Consider the following 13144-nt stretch of genomic DNA (forward strand, 5'->3'; position numbering starts at 1 on the left):
CTCGGCCAAGAAACCTGCAGCCCGGTTTTCAGTAATCCAAAAACAAACAACGGGAAATGACCCCGAAACGATGCGTGCGACACGGAGACAAATGGCGACATGCTGTATAGTAAGTAGCCTGTGGATAACAGCCGATGCTCAGACTCCTCACGTTGAATTTTTGCTCCCAAACTGGAATGACGCCCACTTGAGAGTTCAGCCGTAAGGCCTCAGGCCGTATCATTTCTATTCATTTGTTCTTGCATTACACAGTATTGCCCGAAAAACTGCTAAATGGGTAAGGACTTAAAAAAGCTAATGCTGAAGCTTATTCGCTACGTTTGTCTTCAGGCAAACGTTGAAATTCTGAGTGAGACAAACAAAGCAATGTGATAGATGAGTAATACATTTCATTCCACCGTCATTGTCGAAACGCAAATATTTCAGTTTAACTGCAGAGCATTTCATTTGGTTCTGCTGTCGTCTTGTTCTGGTTGTGAAATCGGGACTTTCTGTCTCTGTTGTTCTTTCTCTATCTGCCAATAACCAAGCGTGATATTGAAATCATAAGGTGCGCATACTGTAGGCACACAAAGACAAGTCTACTTGATGAGCGTAGCGTGTCACACAGCCCCGTTGATGAAGAATAGAACAAACAGCTGCTTTTGTTTCACTGTGCAAAGCCAGGAATACCGAGCAGAGAGACACTCAACCTTTGCAATACATCTGCTATACATATTAACCTTGTCGGTGTAACAGGAAGGTGTGGGCAGGATGGACTGGCGATGTCCGTCCTTCAGGGAGGGCTGTTGTGGGTGTGAGTGCGTGCGTGTGTGTGTGAGTGCGTAGAGGAGGAGGGGTACGGCTACTATTAGCTTTACTAGTGAATGGATTCCATCAGTAGACTGGCGGACTGAAGAAAGCAAACCGGGTGATTCATTTACTCCGAGGCCCACTCCCCAGATGAACAGTCAAAACACAGGCTAGGAAATGTCACGGCTCTGAACGCGCAGCGTCAGAGACGGTGGGATGGAACTACTCACTTAAAGAAAAGCATTCTCACAACGTTGATTTTAAAACGGCCAGAACAAATGATAGCTATACGTCAATACATGCATTTTGTATTTGTATACATATGTTTTTTAGCTAAATCTTGCACAAAGGAATACATGACATGCTTGTGTCATGCTTATTCCTATTTTTTGATGATATGAGTGTATTGAGCAAGTGAATCTATTTATGAAAATGATTTTCTGTCATTAAATGTCCCAACAAAGTGCAAATATTTTACTAAGGAGCTGAAAGAAGGTGAAGATGATAAGAGAAGGGTTGGGATCGACCCTGGATGGATGACATCAATTTTTGTGGACCAACATTAACAAATTAATTGTGTCTCCAACAATTAGTTGGTAGTCGGCACGGTGAACATACTCGAAATCAAACAAAATGTGAAGAAATTTTAAAACTTAAGGGAAACACTGTCTTGTGTTGTTTAATTACTTGGCAAATGGTGTCTTTAAAATATGCGTTTAAAAGGTATTACATGGCGCAGCTAATTGATAGTAAGCAGATTTTAATGACAGGACGACTCTCGATTGCTTCTGACTTTGAGACTTAATACCTACTTTGAAGCTAAAACACTGGGAATTATTCTCAGGTCATACTGATCAGAGAATAATGAATCATTATGTGCAAACTCTGGCAGCTACTTGAAGCATGAGCATGTTTTAGGAATAACACAATCTTTGTTCTCCATTAAAGGTCCAAAAACAAATATTTGAAGCATCCAAAGGGTCAACATCAGATATTCAGAGCCACTTTACGGACTTGGTGAACCAGTCAAAACAAGAGCTGTAATATTATGTATTTTATAAAGAGGACATTTCCTGCAAACCTTCCTTTTTGAAATCCTTTTATTCATGGATCATAAAATAATGGGGGTGTATAATAACGATGAGATGTTTTGGATAAAGCAAAAGGAGGCCTTCAGCGGCCAGCTATCACAGTCATTTTGCCAAATGATATCTGCATGGTTATGTAAGTGCTAAGGGATGTGAGGTCACTGTAAGGACCCGGTGCTCCCTGTGGTGCAAAAAGCAGTTCCACCGACATGTTTTTTTTATATAGCAAGAGGATATTGTCCCCTAACACACATTCAAAAGGAATGCCATGATCATCAGATCGATGCCAAATGGCTTCCATCACCTCCTCATCAGCGGATATGAACATCGTGTGTCTTTTATGGGATGTCCTGGAGTGTAGACTGAGAAGTGGATTTTCCACCTCCTTCATCCCTCAAAGCTTTCCTTCTTCAACGAAGGGTAAATATCCAATTACTTACAGTCCAGGACCTGGACGACAGCCCTCCGCGAGGGACTGAAACGCCTCCGAAGGGTGGTCCTTCTTCCTTATTACGCACTTGATGTTCAAACACAGTTTAAGAAAAATAGATTTTCAAAGCCATTTTCCGAACCCAGAGACTTCAGCTCCTCTCCGCGGAAACCTCTTTTAAAACAGTGATGGCTAGTTTATGCTGCTGCCATAACCCGGTGTGTCCGCGGGGGATTTATACGACGCGAGACACCTAAGTGGACGCCACACGGACACTCTCGCTTCATGGCCTCCAGCTTTAGGGCAATACACTTTGATGTTAATGTAATAGGCAAAGAACTTGTGTAGCTGGCCCTCACAAACTTAGATGTTGGTACTAATTACAGTTAATTTTTGGTTAGCTGATCACATATCATCAACCCTTATTGCAGCTTCATAGCATCCAGAAAATGATTCAATTATGTAAGAATGTAAGTGCAATGCTTCTAGAAAAATGTACAGTATAAACAAATTGGGTCTTTTACAGTATTATACTTCATCAATTTCAAACCCTGTTCTGTGCCATAGTTTCTTTTTATATATAGAGGTCATTCTGTATTGGGGAGTAAAGTTATGAAACGTAAAAAAGAAAACAATCCTTCATCCTGCTCCCCAAATGGGAAAAAAAGCCGTACATGGTGTCGCACGGAGAAAAATGCTGCATTAATAATAATGTATGGGTTATGTGATGCTATATTTCTTGCCCAATTCTGCTTACATCCATACAATGAGCCGAGTACATCTGTGTGTATATATGAAAGGCTGATATATGAACCCCAGTATTATCCTCAGCGACTGGGAGAGTCGGAGCTTATTCTGCTCTTCAGCGCAGTAATTGGTTGCTCTCTTCAGGAGGACAGGAGAAATTGACGACTAACAGAAAATTCCTCCCTCCTGTTGTGATCATTCGCCGGGGTCGAATATTAAAAATGACACATTAAAGAACATTACCTTGAAGCACTTGACTAAAACCAATGTGAGTCCGTTTTAATGGCACACTGCTCGCTCATCAGAGCCAATACTTGATAGGTATTATTATGAATTAGCTGCGCCTGCATAACGACCTGGCGAAGAGGGATAGAAGGACTCCTGTCTTTGGAAATGAAATTCACAGCCTTTCCTTAGCTGTCTTACTACAGTATCATAAAGACATTCGTATGTGTGGCAACCAGAGGCTGTGATAGACTGTTAGCCATCTTATGCTTATTGATTTTTACTCCAGAATATTTACTGGTTTCAATACAAGGGCACAGAAATCACTGTTGTGGCTAAAGAATGATACAATCATGTGAAGGGGCCCATAATCCAAACGTTCATACCATCCAGCATGACGGGCCTTAAACCCCTTGGGGCCAATATGTGATATTGGGGAACATTAATAAAATGGACTTGGCGGTCTGCAGAGGTGAGAGCAATGCAGAAGCCAGTGCAGCTGGTGGGGCAGGTTGAGGGCTTCTTTCTAAGCAGCACCTTCTTTTTAATTATATATAAGGCCAAACTCACGCCGACGAACAGAAAGTGCTCCTGAGAGTGAGGCCTCGGTGGCGCATGAACACAGGGTGCTTGACCAAGTGACTACAACTAAAAGGTCCAGGCCCTCACATCTGAGAGGGCACTGACCCACCACACTGCCGGAGCCGTTGAGAGACGGGGCAAGGAGAAGGAGGGGTGCCCTGTACATCCAGCACCCTCCCTAGTGGGGCAGAATTTCTGTCTGCATCAATTATTCAGCAGCCATTTTAGATAACACTGGCGGGGAGGATGGATGAGGTCTATTTCTGTATGGTACTTCATAAGGATGAAGACAGGAGACATTTTTTATTCGGCGCGCCGGTGCTCCAGACACTGGATAACCGGTACTCTCCGCTCTGCAGCGAAGCTAAAAACCTGATGAGTCTTGAAAAATGCTTTTAACACACTTCACACTCTTTGCTGACGTTCCGAGATGTCAGCAGTTGCGGAACAAGGACACACATATTTCCTGCATCCTATGGGGAAACTGACTGTACAGTAAGTGCTGTCGTGAGGGTCTTCTTACGAAAGACAACAAAAGCCACGTATAATGGTCCCTCGCTCCGCCCTCGCTGCACCCTCTCACTACTCCTGGATGAGTCACACGGTCTCCACAAGGGTCACTTTCGTATACGAGTGCCTGCACACATGCTACAGTAGGACGCTGCTTCTTGCAGTCCACTAGCAGTCGTTGTTTTCTGTTCTCTGGCACAGAACTTGGAGCACTTGTCAAAAACGGACAACAGCGAATCACGTCGCAGCTGCAGGCATAAGAGATTTTAAGCTTCCAGCTAAAAAGGCGCCCACTTCAGTTCACTAAAAATTGATGACGATATCAGCAGACATCACGGCTGTGAAACGGCACGGTTAGTGGTGGTTAGTGCTGTTGCCTCGGAGCAAAAAAGTCCTGGGTTCAAAACCCCCACACAGCGGCTGTTCTGCGTGGAGTCTTCATGTTCTCCGTGTTTGCGCGGGTTCTCCGGCTTCCTCCCACAGTTGAAATGCTCGGGGGGGCTTCGGTTAAGCGGTGACTCTGAATTGCCCGTAGGTGTTATTAAGGTAAGAGTGAATGGTTGTTTGTCTCCGCGTCCGTCCCTGCCGTTGACTGGCGACAAAGTCCAGGGGCTAGCTGGGATGGCCTACAGCCGCCCTCGCTACCCTCTGCGGATCAGCAGATATGGAACATTATATGCCACGTTAACAGTATCCATGACATACAAAAGTTCCACCTGAGCAGAACCTGGACGCTTTGGACGCTACTTGATAAGATGTATTGGCCGTTGGCTGCGGCGTTCTATCCTTTTTGTGAATATAAAGAGAATGAGTTTGCCTTTGTTTTAAGTGGCTTGTCCATCATAGTACTTATCACACTTATCTAATCGACGGTCCCTTGCAAGGCCAGCAAAATATTAACAGTGTCTGATCTCTTGTTTATTTAACCATTTGTTGTTAACTGAGCAAAATATGTTGTGGAGCTGCGTTATTATGTCTGTCCTTCGGAATTGTAGTATTTCATGAAAATTCCTGACTAAAACCCCATATTTATCAATATTTATCAATGCAGCATATTTACTGAATGCTGTGCCATGAAATTAGCCAATTGCCAACTTTTGAAAGAGAAAAAAAGCATTTTATAAATTAATAATGATTATCAAATGAATGAACATTAACTCAACCAACTATTTGTTAGGCAAATTAGCATTCCTAATTAAGCAGAGTGTTTACAATCCAATCTAATTAGATCTATCTAATTAGAACTTCATACAAATAGGCTGTGGGTTGGACTTAAATGAGGATTATTTTTTCCGCACAGTTTAAGTTGGAGTGGGACTTAGAAAATGACAACGTTGATGTTGTTAGATATCAGATTTGTTGATAGCAAAAGTTGGATTACAGTTATTCTTGCAGCATTTACTGTGAAGAAGTAGGTTGTAAATGTTTGCTTTGCTTTGTTTGCATAAATGGACGTTCTGGCGTGCGTGCTCATGCGTCACCTTGATGCCTGATGGCGGTGTGTTCATTGCGACATGGCAAAGGATCGCAGACATTTGATCGTGACAGAATGTCCTCGCCGCGCTTACAGCTATTTCTGTCACGCCCTCGGCTCGCGGTGCTGCAGACTGTGATTCGGCGCAGAGACACCCAGGGATGTATACTGGAGGTCATATGTCACCTGGGCCGGGCCCCGGTGAACACGGTTCTACTACGCTGGTCCTGTCCGTCAAAGAGCCAGTCAGTTTTAGGAGAAAAGGCCTGGGAGGAGGCAGGGGGGCAAGACAAGTATTCCCTGCAGTCAATCACTATCCACAGAACCGCTCAAATGATGCAGGCACTCTCCAGAGCCCTGCGGCGTGGAACTGGGTGAAGTGGGACCTAATGTCACACTCGCTACGCTGAATTTGGTCCCTGTCAATTATCATAAGGGACATGATGGCTTAGGAGGCGGATGCTGAACTCTGGCTGGTGCTCAGAGACGGCCATATTACTGGTGTAAATTAAACAAGCATCACTGGGACTCCTTGGAATGTGTTAATCCCTGCCTAATGAACTCTGCCTCTGCCAGTACCTTCCCTGTTGCTTCCCTGGACATCTCCACCTGTGTGCGCGTGTGTGTGTGTGTGTGTGTGTGTTTATGGCAGTGTGTGCGTGGTGGTGTGAATTCAGGAAAGAGAGGGACAGGCTCCACTCTCCCGTCCCTCAGCCTGACAGGCAGAACTCACCCACACAATTTCACGGTTTGTGGGCAGTGCACACCATTGCTTTCCCATCCCTGAGACCTACAGAGTGTGTGTAAGTGTGTGTTAGCTTGTGCATATAAACAAAAACACACAGACACACAAACACAAACTAACAGACACACCTCCTCCGCCGCCACCATTAATACCAGAGAAAAAAAGGAATGAAATATTAATCCTTCAACACACACCTGGAATTGAAAAAGTAAATGAGTGGACTTACCATTTTGTTATTGATTTCATGAAAATGAATTTCACAGACTTTCTCTACGATGTCTTCACTCTCAAAAGTTATGAAGCCAAATCCTACGCGGAGAGAGAAACAGAGAAAGGGGATGGGGGGCGAGGGGGGGACAAAGAGGGAAAGAATTGGGTTAGTGGATAGCCTTAACAAAACTTCTGGAACTCAAAAAGAAAAACGCCAGAAACTATATATGCGGGGACATCTGTGGAGATTGGCTTGGGCAGGGAAGAGAACAAGTGAACACGACAGACATTGTCCTCTTTAAATCAGGGATATGATGAAATCTGCCACATTATTAAGGGCACTCGAGGACCTCTTGTACAAAGAGAAGATGGGAACACAGCACAAAGCTCTTTTAATGAGATTATGGGAGCTACGGCCCAGTATCTGAATTTCATTAAATGCATTTTGTGTTCTTTTTATTGAAATCTCACTGTATAACAAGCCCTCGTTTTTTATATTAATGCAGGCCTTAGAAAGAATGCGTCGTTGACATTGGGATTTTAATGCCATATTTGTAGGATAAAAGCTTAACCCCTCTTTCGACACAAAGGCGGAAAGGCATGATAGTTTCAGACTTTTGAACAGAAGTGGATTGCGATGCTCTCTCCTCTGTGTTGTGATGGTGACGCACAAAGCAATCTAGCGTCTCTATAGCCCGGGTTGAAAGGGAAACTGATATTCTATTACTTTTGCAAAAGAAGGAAACGGCACAAAAGAGAAACAGTTAGTGAATAAAGCAGCAAGTGCGACTGAAAGGAGATGAGTTTCTTTTCAAAACGGGAAAACACCCCACAGCGAAATAAAACAACCTCAGATTGGGCTTAAACCGCCCTGTCACCGCTGAAAGCATCCCACCCGGCTGACGCACACTCCATCTGTGATATTTACCTACTGGAGGTGAGGAGGAACGGATACGCGAAAGACTGCGTTTCAGAAATCAATCGTTGACCGAGCGGGCCGTGGTGCTATTTGCCTATTCGGTAAAGTCGAGAAGAATCCGCGTGTTCATTGTGCCCACGGGAAACGTTGGGCCTCTTGATGTTCAAACCCAAGCAGAAAGCGTCAACGTGAAAGGTGTGTACGATGACACGTTATTGTCTGAACTCAATCAGATCAGCCCCCCCGAAAAAACACCGCCATCTTTGTGAGGAGCTGCTGCTTAGTAGCCGGATTATCGGCAAACACCGGCATCCAGAGTTTTGTCATAAAGTCTTTATCTCTCGCTGGCATTTGTCTTTCTCTCCTCCTCCTCCAGCTCCTCCCCAAAAAATAACAAAGAGCCTCCTGAAGCGTCCGCCACAGATGCTGACACCAGCTAGAACATATCAAAGCAGCCTTGTCAAAAGAAGGGCTGGAAACCTAATGTGAGAGCTGATTAAACACGGACAACATCGAATCTAATGAGATCTTATGAGACAGAATATCAATTTCCACTGAGACGTCTCAACACTGAGCTCCAGCTGGGGGGGGGGGGGGGGGGGGGGGGGGGGCTCGCCCCACCTTCACGCCAGCACTAGGAGCACTTTTGACAACCAACAAATCAACCGCCAGGAGTAATTTGTCACGGAGGGGGTGTAGGTAGAGTGTGTGAGGAGGGGGAAAGAAAGGGGGGGAGGGAGGGGGGGGGGGGGGGGAGACGAAATGAGAGGAGCGGTGGGCAGACAGACAGAAAAACGTGACGAGGAAAGGGGTTAACACACATGGCCCCTGTCGCCACACTCCTTCCTGCCGCCACAGGCAGCTCCTCCATCAACTGACAGGACATTTTCCACCGCACCATTATATCCACTGGGGTCAGCCGCATGCGAGGCCCCTACACCCATGACAGTCTCTGTTTAAATGAACAAAAAGACAGTTTTCAGTAGCGAGGACTACTTTTTGTGTCCCGTAGATAAAATAAAATCAACACCCCTTGTGTTTCTCTCTCCTCGGCTCGGTCAGCACACGCCTACTTGGTCGCAGACCCCTCCTCCCTACTAGCTCCCGCCATTACAGCGCAGTCCTTTGCTCCACTGTCCTATTTTACAGACCCTAAAGACAATTACAGGCCACAGAATAGCGGCAACAAAAACATTTCTCGCTCCCCGTCCACTCCTTCTGCGCGGCGTCGGCGGAGCGACATTGTCCTTGTGCGTCTCGGCCCCTCTCTTCAAACCCTCCACACGTGGCAGGCGGCTGACCTCAACGGGACTATTAAAGACTGTCAGCGGGAACAGACACATGGATAGAGGTGTGAATGGGAGACCCCCCCCCCCCCCCCATGTGCACCGCCCAAACAGCACCCTGTAAACGGAAACACATTGGATTTTGCGGGCAGGCCGGCTGATAATAGGTGTTGTGTGGCTACCGGCTCGGGCCTCTTGGCCACACTTGCTCACACTTATTAGCCGGAGCCGGGCTCGGCCCTCATCTCGTCGCTCCACAGAGTCGGCGGGGAGCCTACTTTCACGGCCCTTTACCACCTTCATCAGACTCGCTCTTTATTTCACACTCATTTCAGGTTTCTCTGCTTCTGTTGCTCGAATACATTTGCTCCCTACATCCCCTCGCAGCCTCGGAAAAAGCTGATTCTGCCAGAAGCAGATAATGGAGGAGCTTGCAAATTGATGCAGCTAAGTTTACTTTGACTTGAAAAGTGGCGTTGCAGCTTTAAATTAAGTTTGAAACTTAACAGGATTCTCTAATGTATTCCCCTTAAATCTAAAGTGGGTTTAAACGCTCCTCTTACGTCTTTCCTCTCCGTGCCTGGCGTAACCATGTGCACAGCGCAGATATTAACAGACAGTCAAATGTGAAAAAATAAATAAAAATCATCCTTGCTTAGTCCTTAAAAACGTCAGCGAGAAGTGGTTGTGGGAGGAATATTATAACTAGTAGTGGTGTCAGTCATTGTTGGAAACATCGGGTAAGTCTGTGCGAGTGTCCACAAGAAGCAAAGTTAAGGGGCTATACATTTACAACTGCTGCAGGAAGCAGCTAAATATGCCGCTATAAGTGCATGAGAGTGAACGTAAAGCACACATGTATGATCAGTGCAGACCTGGAGCTTATCACCTGCACCCTTCAACGCTGATTTTAAGTATGAATTGATTTAAAAGAGACTTTCCTCACCGATACTGATTGGACCTCATTATCTTGGTACACATTCATACATGCTAGTGCCCCCGCACACAAGCTATGACACAAACCGCCTCATGTATTCAAGCATACACAACAATGGCTGCTGCAATGCATTATTTGAGTTGATGCAGCCTCTCAAGTAGCCCAAACACATCACCATGTCTATCTAATGAATACAATGACAATAGGCCTTTATGTGGCTCCTGATTAAAACTGCATCCAATGAGAGCAGTTTGCTGACGAGCCGCTGAACGCTGGCCCCGTCAACACAAGAAAGTGGGGCAACCTGGGGGAAGTGTCAGACATGTCCTCTGGGAGACAGCAGGAAGGGAATGAACCACCCTCCCAACAGATAATGCACACGCACACGCACACACACACACACACACACACACGTACACATTCTGTACATGTATGCTTGGCTGCTAGGTCATTGGTGCAACCCACCTGCAGCAACAACTTCCTCTACTCCCGCATCTGAACTAGTTATCCAGCCTTAATTATGCATGGGCCAACCTTCATCCGCCCAATCAGGGGCAGTCTACAGAGACCGCCTGACTGCCTGTGCGCCCCAGCCTCCGAGCTCCATCTCCTTGTAATGCAGAGCAGCAGACAGAGGCAGTCCGAACACCCACGGCACAGTTAGAGGCCTTTGATCAGTATTTCCGTCTGCTATTACTAGAGACCGAGAGCCCCGGGCGTTAATCCCCTGTTTAATACAGTTAACGGCATGAACTCTCTAGCAGCACAGGCCGCTTACAGTAGAGGAAATAGAATAGAGGAAGAGTAAATTTATGAAAAAAATATTAGAGACATGCTAAACCTTAAATGAACTGGGCTTGAAAACACAGAAAATGATAAGGGTGCTTTAGCTATGTATATGTAAAATAGGCTGTCTGTAAACACCACACTGAGGTATCAGTATTGATATGCTAATGCCGATAAGTAATACGTTTTACAAAGTCCAGTGTAATGATTAAGTCTCTCGCGATATAGATATTTATATATCATTTTCACATCTCCCTGATGATATATACCATAATACAGCAGGCAAATAGACACATTGGCTACTGGAAATAACCAATGGCTGCTGTATACTCCTGGGTCAAAGAGAAACATAATACTAAGTATTATCTCAATTAATTAAGAACTTAGAGCAAAATAATCAGATAATCAGAATATTCATTGAAAGACAATGAATATTCATACTCAATTATCGACAAGCCCTTATGAAAATCAACTGAAACTGAGGGAGCAGAATTTGTTATCAGAAAATACAAAAAAGGAAGAATTCTTAACAAAAAGTAACAAAGTCTTCAGCGTAGGTCCTGAGAAATGTTGTTCCTCCTTCATAATAAAATGGGTGTTTACATTTCCCATTGAATAGACATTGAGAGAGAGAGAGAGAGACACACAATATAAAACATGAAAAATAAATGTGACTGCTTTGAGGAGCGCGAGTGCGTTGGCGAAAGTGAAAACGGACGATGCAAAATGAATCACTGAGGTGAACAGCACAGCGGGACAACAGTCAGAAGAGAAGAGCTGTCGTGTTGTTGGTTTTGTCGTCCTGGAATACAACTGCTACATTTTTTCTTGTTTCCTCATCAGATCCTTGATCTAAAACGGGGAACAAATCGAAACAATGCCCATCACGTGTATCTATTCGAAGTGGCCCCCGGTATTGATGAACAGCAGGTGGCTTAGCACAAGAGTGACGGAGGCTTTACGGCTATAAACAGACACTCTACGTTCTACTGCTGAAATAGAACCCGTCAAAGGAGCAAAATGAATTCAAACAAACTCTGGGGATCACTGAAAAGATGTGTTGGTTAAAAGGGACCAGTAACTACAAACTGCTCTTACATTTGAGATGTATTTATTTACTCCTTAACATGAATAAAATGGGCCGTCGGAGTCGGCTACTTGGGTTACAGCCCGAGTGAAAAGAAAAGCCCTGTGGAATGAGGAGTGGATGGGTTTAGTACCTAGTGCAGAATGGATTTTATTTCAAACAATAAAACACTGTGTAGGTGTACACAATGCCCCCCCCCCCCCCCCCCCCCCCCGCGCCCCGCCCCGTGGCTATTAACCTACGCTAATCCGTCCATGGCGCACTGTGCCGTGTGACAACTCGTCATTTGACCGGAACATAAAAGTTGATGGTGGTGTGCAGGTGGCTTCACGCACAGGCATCAGGTGGCAGAAGAAGTTTGTTTGTCAGCAGCTCTGAGGCCTTTTTAAAAGCCCGAACTTATCAGCTTGGACAACAGTTTATAGGACTTCACTTCTCTTGATCAGAAATGTCACAGATGAGCTTTGAATCAAGGAATGAAAATTAATGAAATTAAATGTCAGGCCTGGAGAACATTTAGGCCGATATCAGTGCGTTGTGTCCTTTACTCTTGCCCTTTGTCGTGCTGTGTTGCCCCAGTGGCTTTGCAACTATCACTACCGAACATTAGGTCATCTTTTCAGAGATTATGGCCAATCAATTAAATATCGGAATAAATATTGATTTCTGCAAACTGAGCCTCTGAAAAAGAGGCAATAGAATAGAAACAGTATTTCATATAATTATTGCGACCAAAACTATTTCAATAATTGACTATGTTGTTGTGAATGTAAAATGATTGACTAAAGAAAAGATCGTTCCATTCTGGCTCTGCAGTGTTCTAAATGTTGAAATCATTTATGATATATAGCCAATGTTATGCACTTTCAATAAATCTCCTTAATGACCATGTACACAAGTTGGAGTCTCCCAAAGGCGATATAACAACTAATTAGGCTTTAATTTAAAAATAAAAGAATTCATCTATGAAGCACAACACAGTGTGTGTCTGTCAAAGCGAAGTGAGTAGATTTTCAATGTATTTACGATTCTCTGTCAAATCGGCAGGGACGTGGAAGCACCCGTCCACGGCTCATTCTATGCATAGCTCACTTTCTCCCGCTCTGTTTCAGTAAAGGGACAGCGCCTCACCTGCATCCAATAAACCATGTCAATGAGGCAAAGAATACCAGAACCAAGCTGGTTGCACAGTCAGCTGAAAATAGGCAAATACGATTTGAATGTTTTGATTCTTAGTCTTCACTAACCGGGGACATTTATTTTTCTCTAACTGTTCTTTTTTGCAAAGAGTACTTTTACATATATCGCAAATAGGCGGAGAGGAAT

The 13144-nt window shown here is 44.6% G+C and overlaps 1 protein-coding gene across 18 annotated transcripts in view; it reads right to left on the reverse strand.

Annotated features, from left to right (window-relative positions):
• The window catches only part of msi2b (musashi RNA-binding protein 2b), a 206922-nt gene that overhangs the window by 51017 nt on the left and 142761 nt on the right, over positions 1 to 13144 (reverse strand). For all 18 annotated transcript variants that reach the window (XM_078107409.1, XM_078107408.1, XM_078107399.1 and 15 more), the window contains exon 8: positions 6820 to 6902. In XM_078107409.1, the coding sequence (XP_077963535.1) occupies positions 6820 to 6902 (83 nt within the window). The remainder of the gene's footprint in view (positions 1 to 6819; positions 6903 to 13144) is intronic.

Source organism: Gasterosteus aculeatus, chromosome 7, assembly GCF_964276395.1.
Source record: "Gasterosteus aculeatus chromosome 7, fGasAcu3.hap1.1, whole genome shotgun sequence".
Lineage (NCBI taxonomy): Eukaryota > Metazoa > Chordata > Actinopteri > Perciformes > Gasterosteidae > Gasterosteus > Gasterosteus aculeatus.